General features: G+C 39.6%; 1 protein-coding gene across 1 annotated transcript in view; it reads left to right on the top strand.

Moving 5' to 3' along the window:
- Ext1 (exostosin glycosyltransferase 1) overlaps positions 1 to 14,698 on the top strand; it is a 269,185-nt gene that overhangs the window by 243,404 nt on the left and 11,083 nt on the right. Inside the window, exons 5-8 of the mRNA XM_090339305.1 lie at positions 4,013 to 4,145; positions 6,569 to 6,687; positions 8,334 to 8,429; positions 12,525 to 12,614. Of these exons, the coding sequence (XP_090195431.1) occupies positions 4,013 to 4,145; positions 6,569 to 6,687; positions 8,334 to 8,429; positions 12,525 to 12,614 (438 nt within the window). The remainder of the gene's footprint in view (positions 1 to 4,012; positions 4,146 to 6,568; positions 6,688 to 8,333; positions 8,430 to 12,524; positions 12,615 to 14,698) is intronic.

Genomic DNA, 14,698 nt, shown 5'->3' with positions numbered 1-14,698 from the left:
TCAGATTTTAGAACTCTAGGTCTATCTTTCCTTCTTCCCCTTCCCTTCCCTTTGTTTCCCTTCCCTTCCTAATCAAACATTTATACATAAATATGTACATGTGTACATATGTGTATACACACATACACCAGCTGAGTTTTTGGAAAATATAAGCTCTAGAGTTCTAGGCAGTGCTTAGATACAGTTGGAAACAGCTTCTCTCATCTAATCAAGTTGCTAGTACTTTTCATTGTGCTTTTCTATTGTGCTGAAGATTCTATTTGTTTTTTCAAGTCTGAGTGAAATCTCCTAATGCTACCTTTGTTGAATCAGAGCTAAACTCCTTGTACTCAGATATTTTTGTTACCCATTAGAAGTCATCAAAGATAGTAATTCTCCATGGAGTCCTGGTACTAAGGACTGAGCCATAGGAACTTACAACAAAGATGAACAAAAGAAAAGTACCTTAAAAATGTAATAATGTAGGAGAAACACAAATACATGGTTTGAAAAAGGGATCAGGAGAGAGAAGAGAAGAATTAAAGGAATACAGGAAAGGGGGTAAATGTATTCAAAGTGCTCTGCACCCATCTATGGAATAAACACAATGAAACCCCTGTGTGCTATTGATGAATGCTAATAAAAATTATAGTCATAAAGGAAAATACACAGTAGTATCTGGGAAAGCACTTTTTAGAGGAGTTGTATGACATTTTACCCATTTTCCTCATCAGTTATCTGGCTGTATATTTCAAACTATTGCATTTTTATGCTAGTCTGTCATGTTATTTGTTTTAATCAATGGCATAATGGAAATACAAGATTGTTTTGGCTTTGAGCAAGGTGGCCCGTGGTGGCACTGTTTATGTTAGGTAATAACCCATTTAGTGAAAAGATTCAGCCAGTATTACATTAACCTACAGCCGATTCCCCAGTGTTTTGATAAAGAATAGGCCACATAAAAAGGGGTCATCAGGCAGGCACCTGTCATTCTCTCCTCTGTATTTGTATTAGAAAGCGGTATTCTCATCAGGGGTGCTATTTGAGACCTTAAGGAAAAATATCTTGTGTTATATGTGCACATGTATTTTCATGTGTGTATGTATTGGTTTTCTATATAGCAAAGAAGTCTGACTCATAGCAGTAAGTGTCTTAAGAGCCTTCTAAGCACTGCCCAACATAGCAGCAATTATTAGGTGACAGAAAAGATGGTAGTTTCGTATGGTAAATTGAGGTCCATATTCTTTCAACCTTTTGGCAAGGAAAATTGATATAAACCATTTAGAAAGATGCTTGGCTTTGCATGTGAGTATCTCTAATGTATTCACACCCTCTGTCCAAACCCTAAAAAATCAATCTTAAATGTGGGAGAAAAGTATGTTCAAAAATAAATACGTTCATTTCTTTCCATAGAAATGATTGTTGGTCTTTTAGATAAGTAAATCATGAATACTGGGAAAATACCTATAAGAGATAAGATCTGTTGTCTCATAGTTGTATAAAAATAGGAAAATATATCAATATTGAATGCAGGGATGAAAATTTCTATTAAAGGCAAGCATAGAAATGTAGGCAGCTGGTCTTAAATTCTGAGAGGTTATTATAATTAATGTGGTGCTATGTTTTATTATAAATGAAAGTAAGCCATAAAAGTGGCAAATTGCCTGGCCAAGGTTAAGTTCAACATTTGTTATTGCTTTCATACCTGGACTGATAGATACCATTTTGTCCATTTGAAGAGAGTACAAAATTCTTACTAATATTTCATAAGAATATTGCAACTGATTATCTTGTTAGCATACTAAACCAAAAAGATAGTGTATAACAATGTGAAACCTAACACCTACATTCAAAGTGAGTTATGACTCACTTTGTGTCATCTGAGTTTCATGTCATTTGTTTGTAGGTTGGATTTACTGTGTTGTCTATTGCCAATTTATTCTGTCTTGATATCCAAGCTTATTTCATTGACCACATTCTGAGAGTACATGAATTTAGGGGGAAAGAGTAGGAAACTGAAGAATTTAAATGAAAGGAAATTGACAGTAGATCTTGATAGTATATATAATAATAAAAAATACCAGAGTAAATGTATAAGTGGAATTGCTGGCATATTGAAACTCACAACTGTGATACCTTTCTCACCATTGTAAGTCATGTCTTTCCTACCACAGAGAAAAAATTACTATTTACTTGAGTTCCTAAGATATTTATCAAATTAGAAACCTCTATGTGGCCATATTTAGCGATTGTGTCCAGCACTAGAGGCTCACACCCATCCCATGCTATCCTTATCTCCTACCAGTCACCAAAACCCAGAAGTGGAGGTGTAGCTCAAGTGGTAGGAGCCAACCTTGAGCAAAAAGGCTGAGATAGCAGCCAGAGCCTGAGTTCATACCCCAGGACCAGCAAAAGAGAATGATCAGTTTTGATCTGAGGGAAAGGTTAAATGCACAAATTAAGAAACTAAGATGTTTGTGTTCCAAGTTTCTTTCCTGTTTCCTTCCTTCTCTCACATTAGGAAAATAGCATGATAAAATATAAATATAAAAATGTAAATATTGCCTAGTGTATTACTTGTCAAGTCATCATGGATGAATATGTTAATAACCTAGCAAATAATTAAACTCTCTAAAATAGTTTTTATTTAAAATCGCATTGCATTGAATGGATTTCTGGAAAATGGTGATTTAGGTCTTCCAACTCTTAAGACTTAAGTCAGGGTGTGTGTGTGTGTGTGTGTGTGTGTGTATTTGAGACTGGGGATTGAACTTGACTTCATGCATGTTAAGCACCCATTCCATTTTTACATACAAAAAAGATGGCTTGAAACATAAAATTTTGTATTGAATTAATTATTTATCAAATCATATCTTAATGAGTAGATAGTACAATTACAAGAGTGTGAAAGTCACAGAGAAAAAGCCCTAAAGTGGACTAATCACATTCAACTGACAAATGATTCAGGATGGGAGAATATTTGGCTCTAACTGTAGAATTTAATGATCCTGCTAGGTCCCAAATCCAACGAAACTAATGAACTAGCTTGAAGATTATTATTCCTTGTGTGCCGTAGTTCTTGTCCTCTTTAGTAGGATATTTTGAACAGTTTAGAAAGTCATTGCACTTTGAGATCAAACTACTGAAAATCAATCGTCAGCTAGCCAATAACCAAAGTTCCCTTTGGTTACTGAACTATGACAAACAAGAGAATCTACCTTATGATTTAAAAGAATAAATCAAAACCCAAACTACAGTGGACACTGGACACTGGAAACGCCTTCTATTTGCTTTCAGTTCAGTCTCTATGTGGTCCACATACACTTTGTTTATGTGAACTGAGTCCATATATAGATGCTCAACCATCTAAGGCACGTTATCTGTTCCACACAGTCTACCTGGAAACAAACGTGGACTCATTCTTATTGAAAGAAGAGAAGTTGGGGAAAGGTGGGGGAGGGGCGAATGATTTTAAATGAAAAGCTGCAAAGGGAAATGGATAGTGCATCTGAAAATTACAAGTAGAATAAGTAACTAGAATAAGTGTTATACAAAGTGGAATTATTTTTTCATGTACAACCTCCTCACAACCAGGATAATTTTCTCATAACGAAAACATTGTACGTCACCCTATTTGTAACACAGAGCAAACAAACGTCAGTAAACAGTGGATTAGTTATCAAATGAAGTATCATCATATATAAAATGAAGTTAGCAGAGCTAATACTTTGTGACAATGCCATTTCTGTATCCTCTGATAAAGAAACACAAAATTTGTAGAGAAAGAAAAAATGAGCTGACTATAGAATGTGTGGTTAAATAAATTTAAGTAGGAAATAAGGGTTGCCATGATTCATCTCTTTCTTCTGTTTTCTACTGCCCAACATTTCCCTTTGTGTTGCAGACATTTTTGTCAGTGGAGAATTAAGATTAGGCGGCATAGCCAGTATTTTGAACACCATTGTCTCTCTGTTTGGATTCATTTGATCTTTAAGATCTAACCCTCACTTTGTGCCATGTTTTTATGTTGTAGATTATTCAGGACCGAATATTCAAGCACATATCACGTAACAGTTTAATATGGAACCAACATCCTGGAGGATTGTTCGTCCTCCCACAGTATTCATCTTATCTAGGAGATTTTCCTTACTACTATGCTAATTTAGGTAAGTGAATTCCTCTCAGAGGTCTGCTTTGTTTATCTCCCAAATGTCATTCAGAACTAGTAACCTCAATTCTGCTTTTGGTAATGGTGTCTTCCCAGTAGTCTTCATTGGAGATTGCTTTTGAAGCCTTGTGAGTGATGTATCAAGAATTATTTTTTTTTAAAAAATGCAAGCATTGAAAATATGGATAGAAAGACAGATGATGCATGCATCTAAGATAAGCTTAGATGTTTAGCTGATAGATAGATAGACAGACAGACAGATAGATAGATAACTTCCTTTCCTACCTAAGCAGCTACCTATTACACTGAGTAAAACTATTTCTTATTGGGAAATAGGCTTCCCAATTATCGATCATTTTGAAAATGACAATAGATTAGCTATAAACAAGAGCTCTTCCTAATTTTTTTTCACAATCCTACAAGCTACTCTGTCATCTTCAAAAGAAAAACTGAATTAATAAGGAGAAAGACGGAAATAAGAATATACAAGCACAGATGTATTCATTCTTTCAATATTCATTCCATTCCTCTCCTATGCTATGCTAATGCACAGCCAGGTATTAGAAATAAAAGGTCAATTGCACTACCATTTCTGCTCTCAAGCAGCTTTCAATCTAATCTCAGTAGGGAAAGGAAGGTGGCCAGAGGGAGGTAGTTCTCAGAGGCCACTGTCATTGTCATAGGCATTTATGTAGTTGGAACCCCAGCCGCTCTCATGTAAATGACATCTTGGTTTATTTACCTCAAAGTTTTAAACTGAGATCATGAAACAATAAAGCATTTTTTTCAAATGTGATAAAAACACTCAAGGTTTTCCACTTCATGTTACTGTTTCCCAAACCAATCTCACCACCCCCCTTTCTTTTAAAATGATACATGTTTACCTTGAAACCCATAAGGTAAAACTGAAAAAAAAATTCATAGTGTCAATTGCCAAGTGCCTAGTAATGACAAGAACGCTTACTGAACCAAGAATGTTGGGACAACCATATCGGATTCACTCAGCAGTCCATATTGCAGACTGTAGAATCTAAGCATTGCTTATTTGGAATTTGGTGACAGCTCAGTGGTTAAGGATTTCTATGTAAATTTTTTGTAGAGTGCTGTGATCTTCACTTAGAGATTGCCTGCTAGAATTGTATCAGTGGTGTTAATGCAGGAAACCTAGGGACTGTTTTCCCTGTAAAATAGGCAGTTTTCTCCATCCTGGTTATTCTTGTTACTTAAATATGTTTCCAGAAATTGGGAACCTTATCTTCTTTCTAAGGTACAATTCTAATGCTAATTCAATAATGTTATTTTCCCCGCAGAGCATTTGCATAATCCTTTTACATCAAAAGTCCAGTTGTAACCTTTACCCCATGTCACATGATGTAAAGTTGAATGTCTCTGCCCTCTGAAGTTCACATCTATGTTACTAAAGTGCTAAATGAATGGGATTCTACAAGGGTCTTACCCTATTTCTATTATCTTAGTGTATTTTGTGGAAAGCCACCTCACTTCTATGTCTGGTGGCCATGTCTGTTTGGCATGTTTAGCATCCTTTATTATTTAAGTCTTCAGGGCTGCAGTGCACAGATGTCAGCTAGGTATCCTACCTGTATTATGGATATGTGCAGGAGACAAATTTAGATATGGAGGCTTCCGTTCCATGATGCTGATGATGATGGTGGTGGTAATGATGAAGATGGTGATGGTGATAGCAGCTAATTCATACTGAGCATTTATTATTTGCTCCATCCTATTCTGAGTTCTCTTTATACATGAGTACCATTAAGTTAGGCATGTGACTAGTGGCCCTAATTCACGGCTGTGAAGTCAGAGAGGGTTACGTAATCTTTTCCAAAGTGGCACCATCACTAAGTGGTAAACTGAGGTTCCAGTCTAGGCAGATTCTAGATGTTGTTCTTTTAACCTTCCTACCCACTTTCTAGTTATCATTTGAAATACTGTTAAGTAGCAGACAAAAGAATTTGATACCTTTACCTTTAGGAAGATAGTGTATTTATTTAAGTCCATTATAAGGTACAAATGAATAGAACAGAGCCTTGCTTGAGAGTGTAGGTGCTGCGTGTGTGTGTGTGTGTGTGTGTGTGTGTGTGTGTGTGCGTGCATGTGTGTGCGTGCTTAGACATTAGTTTCCTAAGAAGCCCAACAGAGATCAAAGCAGTATCACCAAGGGAGGGGAGGCCATCAAAGAATCTGGAAGTGGACATTGATCTCTAAATGGCTGAGGTGTAGGCTGAGGCAGTAGCTACGTCTCAGCTTTTCTTGTTTCTGTCCTGTCAGGACATAAGAAGCAAAGGAAAAATATGCTAGAATGGAACATTAGCTCCAGGGTGAAGCAATGGAGCAAGAAGGAGTAATTTTCTAAGTCTTGTTTTGCACTGCTCCATTAGGCTCCTCTCCTTTCCATTTCAGGTTTAAAGCCCCCTTCCAAATTCACTGCAGTCATCCACGCAGTGACCCCCCTGGTTTCCCAGTCCCAGCCAGTGTTGAAGCTCCTGGTGGCTGCAGCCAAGTCCCAGTACTGTGCCCAGGTGAGTGCCCTTGTCATCTCCAGCAGCTTAGAGACTCCTTGCTTCTTACCTGCTTCCCTGGAACTCTTGGGGCCATCCCAGCATCCCAACCCTGTTGCCTTGTCTCCTCCCTCCCTTTTCATCAACTTAGAACCTCTCAGAAATGGAACTGGCTCAGTGAATTACTGAACTGGTGTAAGATTTATACATATATGTAAGTATAGAGACTAGGTTGTATTTGCTTTCACCTATACCTGTAAGTCCCAGCTCTTCAGGAAATTGAAACAGGAGGATTGCATTCTAAGACCTGCCCCGGCAAAGTTAGCAGAAGAGTACAGGAAAAAAAAAAAAAAAAAGTAGAGCTCTTGCTTAGCAAGTTTGAAGCCCTAAGTTCAACCCACAGGACCAGATAAAGAAATATATAAGCAAAGTATACATTGAAGTAATACCAGAAAGTCTGCCAATAGAAACCAGACCCCTACATCTTATGGTTTTCTTCCACAGCAACCATAGCATCAAGAGGAAAATCTAACATCTCTGGTGATATTATTTTTCCAAATCAGTGTCTTTCCCATTCCCTAATAATGTTGTTTCTAATTTATGAATTCGTGTCTCTAGGAAGGTTTGTAGTTGAGGACAGAATCAGATGATGTTGGTTTGAACAGTGCATCTTTTTTTATTATTGGCAATTATAAAGTCATAAAAAATCAGCAGTCATTCTGGAGAATCCGAAGCATAAGCTCATCCCACTCTAGCTCTGATCCTTCTATTCCACCCACAATGTCTGGTGTAGTACAAGTTCCTAGCAGATGTTTACATTTTTATTTAACTTGACCAGAGTTGCTATCTCACTCATCATTTTAAGAGATCAGAATTTAGGAAACCACATCATTAAGCTCCAGCAACCTTAAAACGACTTCTTTGTCCAACAGTTTTTCCCTGCCCCCTAGACTCAGATTTTTACATTGCTCTTTCTGTTCTCACTCTCTGCTTGTCAAAGTGGTGAGGTTCTGAAGATTCTGTGGTAGTGAGGTGGGAAAAGAAAGACTAATAGAAGAAATGAGTATAACCAAAACATATCATATATATATATGGTAATGCCACAATTAACATTCTTCTTACATTGTACAATTAATATGCACTAATAAAAATGTAGAAGTGTTCTGACATGATAGTATACCTGTTATTATCCTAGTTTCTGAAGAGGCATAGATCAGGAAGATAGGAGTTTGAAGCCAGCCTTCCATCTCAACAAATGAGTTAGCTAGGATAGTACATGCCTATGGTCTTAGACATGCAAAAAATATAGATAGGATGATTTTGATCTGAACCTTGAACAAAGACTAAAAAATTGTATATGAAGAATAATGAAAGCAAAAAAAGTGCTGCAGGAGGCATGATTCAAGATATGGGACATCTTTCTAGCAAGTGAAAGGTTCAGGCCCTGAGTTCAAACCCCAAAATGCAAAGAACCACATAGAGATGAAGACAGAGAGACAGAAAATACACAAAAATTTAAATATATATATATATATATATTCAGTTTTGATGTTGTCCTTGCAAAAACAGCAGTCTCCTATTATCTATGTCTATCAGAATAGCAAGAAGAACCTTAAGGTTCAAGGCCTACAACACCTCAACCAGCTATGTAATTATTCCTGTTTCAGATCATAGTTCTATGGAATTGTGACAAGCCCCTACCAGCCAAACACCGCTGGCCTGCCACTACTGTGCCTGTCATCGTCATTGAAGGAGAAAGCAAGGTAGGACTCTGAGTGGACCTAAACATAGAGCCACCGTGGAATCTTCATTTGCTCTTGGTCTAGAAGTCTTCCTTTTGTGCAGGAGAACTACTAGGCCTGGATTATTTCTTCTAATGCTGAGCTGGTCTCAGAAAGTCCCTAGTTTTGACAGGCTCTTGAATCAGCAAAGCCTAGGTCTTAATACTAACCTTTCAGGAAGGTCTGGGCCTAGTGTCTGCTTTAGTTGTTGGATCCTCAGTTTGTTCATTCACGAAATGGAAATAAGTAAGGCATATATTCCAGTGTTGCTGTGATGACTGAATGAACTCAGACCCTGATAATGGTCATCTTTTCATAAATGAAGTTTATAACCATAAAGCTAATGATAGACGAGACATGAGACCTGCTTACCTAATTAATCATAATGGGTTGTGTCTTTCAGAATAGTATATTCACCTAAGTTTGCTTTTTTAATTGTAAGGGTGAGGGGGGTGGGGATTAACAGTTACATAAGTAAGGTAATGAGTACATTTCTTTTATACATTGCTACCCTCTCCTTCATTTCCAGGGTTTGTTGGGGGGTTTTTTGATGCCTCACTGGCCCCTGATTTCAAATCTCCAATCCACTCTGCCTAGAGCCAAATGATGTAACCACCGTGTGGCCCTTCAGGGTCTCCATTTGACATTGTCTTCACTTGACGTTGGAAGACATGTGCAGCCTGGCCCAGGCCAGCCCTCCAGTCCTCTGTATTATTGCTTTCCCCTCTAGACACCATTTACACTGATCTGAATTGCGTTCTGTCCCTGCCTACCTCTAATTTGTGTCTTGCTGTTTGCCCTAAGTCTTGACCACCCTGCTCGGCTCTTTGTCTCTGTCAAGGTTCCCATATATCTTTTAAGCCCCTGTCCATTTGTTACCTCCTCCTTGAAAATTGCTTCCACTCTGGGCAGCCAGAGGTAAGCTCATTTCTCCAGCTACTGTGTATTGCTTTCTTATAAATCTCCCCCATTGTAAAGAAATCAGTTAATGCTAAGTGACTTTGGATGGGTGAAGCAATGTCATCTACGAGCCTACAACAGTCCAGTCATGAGAGACTGACTCATACGAAAACACTGTGGAGTTAGAGCATTCAGAGGGTTGGAGTCAAGCTAAATGCTTATCAAGAGATGTGGATCAGTGAACATTTATTAAGAAAGTGTTAGAATAGCCACACATTTGCTGGGATAAATTCTTCTTACAGTGGGAATTCATCTCAACCTACACAAAAACAACAGGCATGTAACTTATGTGTCTATAGAGAGTGGCCTGATACATGGTTGACAATGTTCCAGTTACAGTGCCTGAATAATGCTCAGATAATTTAGAGATAATTGAGATAGTTTTGGTGTTCTGTGTTCCTGTGGGTAAATAGATCTACTTCTGGGTACATGTAAGTGGGTATTAGTCCTGAGGGTTGAAGACGGGGCCTGGGCACTATCTCTTGAGTTTTTCTGCTCAAGGCAGCAGCACTTCTGGCTTTTTTGATGATTAATTGGAGATAAGAGTCTTTCTTCCCCAAGCTGGCTTCGAACTCTGAACCTTTGATCTCAGCTTCCTGGGTTGTTAGGGTTACAGGCATGAGCCTGGGTGGCTGGGTAGATACTTTTGCCTGGAAGCCATCCGATCCCTCTAGGTAGCATTGAATTTTCATGCTTTGAATCATTGACTGATTTTCACTTGCAGTGTAAAGACACTCCCAATTATTTTTTTTCCAAAGTAGTCATGAAAACAATAAGACTTTTCCTATGGGTTTTATGAGATTATCTAGTACAAGATGCCCCAGATTCTCACAACTATGTCTCCATCTAGACTCCTGGCAATATATTTAATCCCCATTTCACCTCTGTTCTGGCTAACAATTCCAGTGGGCCACATGATGCCTGTTCCTTTTCCCTCACAACTCAATGCCTTAGGAATGCACCATTTACTGAAATGTTCGCCCTTTAGTGTGGGTTCAGACTCTCTATATCTTAGGGCCAAGACCTAGGCCCACCTTGAAGACTGAGTAAGATTATATATCACATGTTGATGAAGCAAGTTCCTAAATGAAGAAAACAGGTCCCTTTAAATCCAGAAGTTGAGTCTTCCCCTTATCTTCTTCATCCTCCATCTTAAAATTTCCATGTCTAGCCTTGAATTCAAAATTGATGTGTTGCGGCTTTGGCTGCAAAAGTTCTGTTTTGAATTTATGGGCCTTGTCTTTGCAGTTTTCCCCTGTAGGCTGAACAAGGGAAAGGTCAGGGCGCTGCTAAGCTGCCAGCTAATGGTTTTTGCGTTGCTCAGTGGACATGTAAACACTAGCAGGAGAATTGCTGCAGGCTGAGACTTCCAAATGCTGTGTGTATGGGTTTGCTGATCGCTTTGTATTTTTATTTTAGTTTGAAAGTCTGAGCAACATTTAAAAAGAAGAAGAAGAAGGAAAAAAAAAAAAACAGAAACCCCAGCCTAGTTGACAGCCCATGGGAACCAGCCCGGCAGCCACTTTTGCTGTAGATGAATCCCAGGAAGCTCTCAGATAGGCTAGCCTTGCACTTCCCATCTCCAGTGTCTGATCATCTGTAACTTCAGGCCTGTGGCCTGGATTAGAGAGACCTGGTCATAAGCAGGCTTCTTAATGGATGCATAACTTGGGTGCAGTGTCAGCCGGTCTACTGTCTCCTTTTCTTCATTTCCTGGTTTCCAGTGTTCAGCTGCATCATTCCCTGGCTTTGTGCCTTGAAACTCAACAGCAAGTATGTTGTGTCTCTCAGGTCTGTTATTGTGAGTTCATCTGGCTGGCATCATAACTCCTGGAGGAATCTGGTGCAAAGTGTGCTTGTCATATCGGTCCCTTCGTTCACTTTTTCTTCCTAAACCTGAGACAGGCAGTGCAAGTGGCTGAAGGGTTCTTCACAGTCACATCGTCTGAGAAAAGGCCAGATAAGATCCATCTTGGGCTAAATACTTAACCTTTCTGTATCCCAGCTTCCAGTCTATTTATAGAGACAATATTGTTACCAATATGAATGAAGTCATATACAGAAAAGGTGTTGGGTGTTGGGTGTTGGGTGTTGGCATGGGTGTGTGTGTATGTGTGTGTGGTAATTTTTGTTTGTTTGTTTGTTTTACCAGTCCTGGGGCTTAGACTCAGGGCCTGGGCACTGACCTTGAGCTTCCTCAAAGCTATCACTCTACCACTTGGGCCACAGCACCACTTCTGCCTTTTCTATGTATGTGGTACCAAGGAATTGAACCCAGGGCTTTGTGCATGCTAGGCAAGCACTCAACTAGTTACTGTATGGTACATTCAACACAAAAGCAACCTTGTTACAAAGTGATCTTTCTGGCCTCCATTTTTCTAACAGATCCCCGCGCTACAGATATGATCATACATGGGTCTTTCCTCAAATTTATTTACACATTACCTTCATAACTTTCCTAACTCTGCGCTACATACAGGTGCTATTATTTATTTAAAATTTTCCTTCCAAACAACTTTTTATTTTAATAAAATTAATCACATATATAGTGATTAATTGTGGATATGGCTACATATATGTGTGTTCTCTATAACATGTGCTAGAATAAATATAAATATTTACATGTTTCCTACAATGATTTGACCTCACAGGGGTATGTCCCACATGTGGAATTACTACACTCTGGTCTCGTCTGTGTCACTTTGCCCTTGCTAAGTTCCCTGTCTGTAATGCCCACATTCTATGTCTGCCCTCTGAGATCCTGCCGAAGTGTAATTTCTCCTGCAAAGCTTGTAATTCTTCTGGGTTTTTGGCTGCACTGGCCTCTAGTCTCCTGGAATCTTTCATTTCTAGCTAAAACTAATTATTTGGTTCTTGATGCAAGCTTATCTATCTTTGTCGTCCCTTTGACCAGCAAGGTCCCAAAATCATGTAGGTGCCAATAATTGTTGAACAAATGAGCCATCATGGATGAGAGATGGAGGTCTTTCAACATAAAGGGATGCTAGGGTAGTCAAGAATTCTTTATGATGTGGAAGATGGGGAAATTTTTCTGAAGAAATCAAAGCTCTAAAATTACCACTCCTTTCTTTTTCCTCCTTCCTTCCTACTTCTCAGGTTATGAGCAGCAGGTTTTTGCCCTATGACAACATCATCACGGATGCTGTGCTCAGCCTTGATGAAGACACTGTGCTTTCAACAACTGAGGTAAGAGCCATGCCTGGGTGGGCACAGAGCGGAGGGTGTTCTTCAGCTTGGTCCTCCAGATCCCCAGGTGGTACCTCTTCTTTTGCCCTTGCCTTACTGGAAATGGAAAACATTTTTCAAAGCTTCCTGCAGAATTGGTTTTAATTAGCCCAAATCCTGTTAGCACCTTGCTACCACCTTGTACTCTGATGAGGGCACTTTTCCTTTTGTTTTCTCTGCTAATTAGCTCCTCGTTTACATGACTGTTCTGCACCTCTCCCCTTCTGCCTTTCCTCCCTTTCTGTTTTTAACCAGCACAGATGTGGGCAGGTGTGTGGAACCCGCAGTGAGGGGGGCCGGAGTGGGGGAGGGAGGGCTCTTCAGATGATTGCTGTTCAATCGAAACCACCCTGTGTGTTGTCTTCAGGGTTATGATTCTGGGTTCCAAATGCAGTTGTTATTGTTGTCTTCTTTTGCCTTGCTCTGAATTGTACCACACCCACACATGTTAAGAGTGAACCGTTTCGCTTTAAGGCTAGGATGGAAAGACATAGTGTTTTGTATGTTCAGGTATTTATGCCTGAATATACAAATAAGACTGCCCAATGAATGTGTGTGAAGAAGAGAGAGAAGAGAGGAAATTGATATGCTAGAAAACCATTTTTTTAACAACTCGAATAAGTATCAATCTCTGCAGCCTTACTTGAAGCCCTGGTTGATCTCAAAGATAGCCATACAAGACTATAGTATATCAAAATACTAACCAAAATATTAACCATAGCTTCTCAAAAGCACAGAGGCCTCACTAATTTCCTTTCCTGTCCCTTTCTTTTTTCACATTTTATTTTTAATGTTTTTCCATTCAGTGTAGACATTGGCTCCTACCAGCATGAACTCCAGTCTCTTTCTCATGATAAAAATGTGGGGATGACCACGTTCAAATGCCATGGCTGTTTCTGAACTTTCCTCAGATAAACTGGAACAGACATTATGCACTAGGGCAACTTAACCCCAGGACAAAATATCCTGGGCCTCACCTTGTTCACCTACTTTTCACATCATCAAGCCCTATCTACGCGTGTTGAATGGATGTTTAGGGGGTGGGTGGTATGGGGGATTAAGAGCCTGAGCACCTAGCCCGTGATGTCATGCAATCAACAGGAAAGGGGCTGTGGGGACGGATGGCTATGAAGTACAAGCCATGGGAGTCTGCAGCTTCCCGCACGCAGTCTCGCATCCCACATGCATGTTCCTGCAACAAGTATTTATTGACAGATTTCTCTCTTCTGGTCTCTATGCCAGGTACCTAAGTTACATCCATCCTTGCCTGTATCTGTCAAAGTCCTGGCAACAAATTCAAATCCAATGATTCCCAATGAAAAAGATTTTTTAGATTACTTGACTGAGAGTGGGTGGGTGGGGTTGATGAACAGTAAGAGCAGAAAGCTGTTTGTGGCCCTTAGGCTTAAAGGGACAGGAAAAATAAGAATGGAGACTTCCCAAGTTCTTGAGAGATATGGAGCTAGGAGGGAGAGGCCTCCTTCTAGACTATGCTATCAGAGCTCTGGAGCCACAGGAGGAAAGGAGCAAGGGAAGAGATTCCTGACTTATCTCCACATGAGGACTCCCATTGACTTACCCTAATCTGACACCAGCTAATAAGGAAGACCAGGAAGTGCTGGTCTCTTTGCTGTTACAAAGTACTGCAGTAACATAATCTAAAGGAGGAGAGATTTGTGATAATGCGGGTTTCAGAAGTTTCAGTCCATTGTGGAAGGGAAGGCATGGCAGATCGGAGAAGCTCTCATGGTGGTCAGGGAAAAGAGGATGAGGAGAGAGAGAGAGTGATAATGCATGGCTTTCTCCTTCTCCTATTTATTCCATCCAGGCTCTTAACCTTTGATGGTGTGGCTTATATTTAGGGGGAGTCTTCTCATAGTTAATTATCTCTGGAATTGCCTTACAGTAACACCTGCAGTGGGTGCTTTACAGATCTCCTAGGCATCTCTAGTGGATCAGGTTGACAGTTAAGAGTAACCATCAGGGTAGGATTCCATCAATCTGGGGTACAGAACAGGGAATCTCAGAGGGCACACAGCAAAAAG

Source organism: Megascapheus bottae, chromosome 9 (genome assembly GCF_031878675.1).
Source record: "Megascapheus bottae isolate mThoBot1 chromosome 9, mThoBot2.hap1, whole genome shotgun sequence".
In the NCBI taxonomy this organism is placed as follows: Eukaryota; Metazoa; Chordata; class Mammalia; order Rodentia; family Geomyidae; genus Megascapheus; species Megascapheus bottae.
The sequence above is the reverse complement of the archived record's forward strand: the minus strand, read 5'-3'. Positions and strand labels throughout refer to the sequence as shown.